The sequence below is a fragment of the Trichinella spiralis genome (assembly GCF_000181795.1).
Source record: "Trichinella spiralis strain ISS 195 chromosome Unknown Scfld3966, whole genome shotgun sequence".
Lineage (NCBI taxonomy): Eukaryota > Metazoa > Nematoda > Enoplea > Trichinellida > Trichinellidae > Trichinella > Trichinella spiralis.
In genome coordinates this window covers 1-1,077 of record NW_003530905.1, presented here as the reverse complement: position 1 = coordinate 1,077, position 1,077 = coordinate 1, and the positions used below count along the sequence as shown (strand labels likewise).

Here is a 1,077-nt window from a genome sequence, read left to right as displayed (position 1 = left end):
TTTAAGGTCATCTGGGATCAGTCGAGTGAGCATTGATCGACGGGAGGACCTTTGGTGCCATCACCAAGTTTCTTCATTTGCGGTCATGTCTGTCCGGCGCAGCGTTGAAGGCCATTGAAGGAATCACGGTCTGCGAGGAGAATTACCCTGAGGTCGTTCAGACGCTCCACAATCGATTCCATCGAGTGCCCGAGGTGGTGGAGAGTCACGTGTTGAAGGTGGTCAGTTTGAAGGAGTGCTCCGATGACGGAGCAGCCGACCTGACGAGGCTCCACGATGACTTGAATCGCCACTTCCTCGAAATTGAGAGCTCTGGGGGAAGGATGTGGACGCAAATTTTGAGCGGGATTCCATGCTCTCCTTCCGATAATCAAAAAAGGGGCAAAAACCCAGACCCCTTGGAAGCCTGGAGGGCATTTGTACAAGAACTGACGAATGAGAAAATTACTTCATCGGTGTTCCTCTCCTTCTTGCTGAACCAATCTCGGATCAAGGGCTCGGCAAGGAAGATGCCCGCTCGGAAACCAGAACGGAGGGCTGAGCAGGGAGAGCGTTTTATGACGGCCACTGTACAAGTGGATCCAGTCGGAAACTGCGTGGTGTGCTGCGGAACCCATCCTGTTGAGAGTTGCCCGCGATTCGTCGAACTCTCCGGGCCGGAACTATGGCAATGTGTCCGGAAGCATGGGTTGTGTTTTGGATGTCTGCGAAAAGGGCATCGTAGAGGTAGCTGCCAGCAGAATCCTGACCGACCAGGTCAGCACCCTCTGCTTGCCTTGCAGAACCCCCACCGTCGTCAGAACCGCAGACGAACCAGGCGGCCAGCAGCTTCAAGAAATGCAAGACCCGCGGGCGCACCCGGATGCAACTGTCAAGGAAAAAAACCCAACAACGGCGCCTGCCCATAATTTGGAAGCAGAAAATGCGGCTTCTGACAGAGCCGCGACTGAACTCGCTCCCGTCGGGGGTTCACTTTTTCCTCGACTGGTTCGGGCTCCCCGGGGTCCTTCCTTTCCTGGTCTTTCCAAACGATGGCCTTACGGTGAGAACGGGAAAAAGAGGTTGGTCAATTGCCTT

The 1,077-nt window shown here is 54.8% G+C and overlaps 1 protein-coding gene across 1 annotated transcript; it reads left to right on the top strand.

The window, feature by feature from the left end:
- Positions 1-684: 684 nt before the first annotated feature.
- On the top strand, positions 685-1,042 carry Tsp_14872 (putative lipoprotein; the record flags this gene model as incomplete). The annotated part of the gene is made up of 1 exon (XM_003367617.1): positions 685-1,042. A coding segment is annotated over exon 1 (358 nt), but the record flags the coding sequence as incomplete, so codon positions are not given.
- Positions 1,043-1,077: the final 35 nt, after the last annotated feature.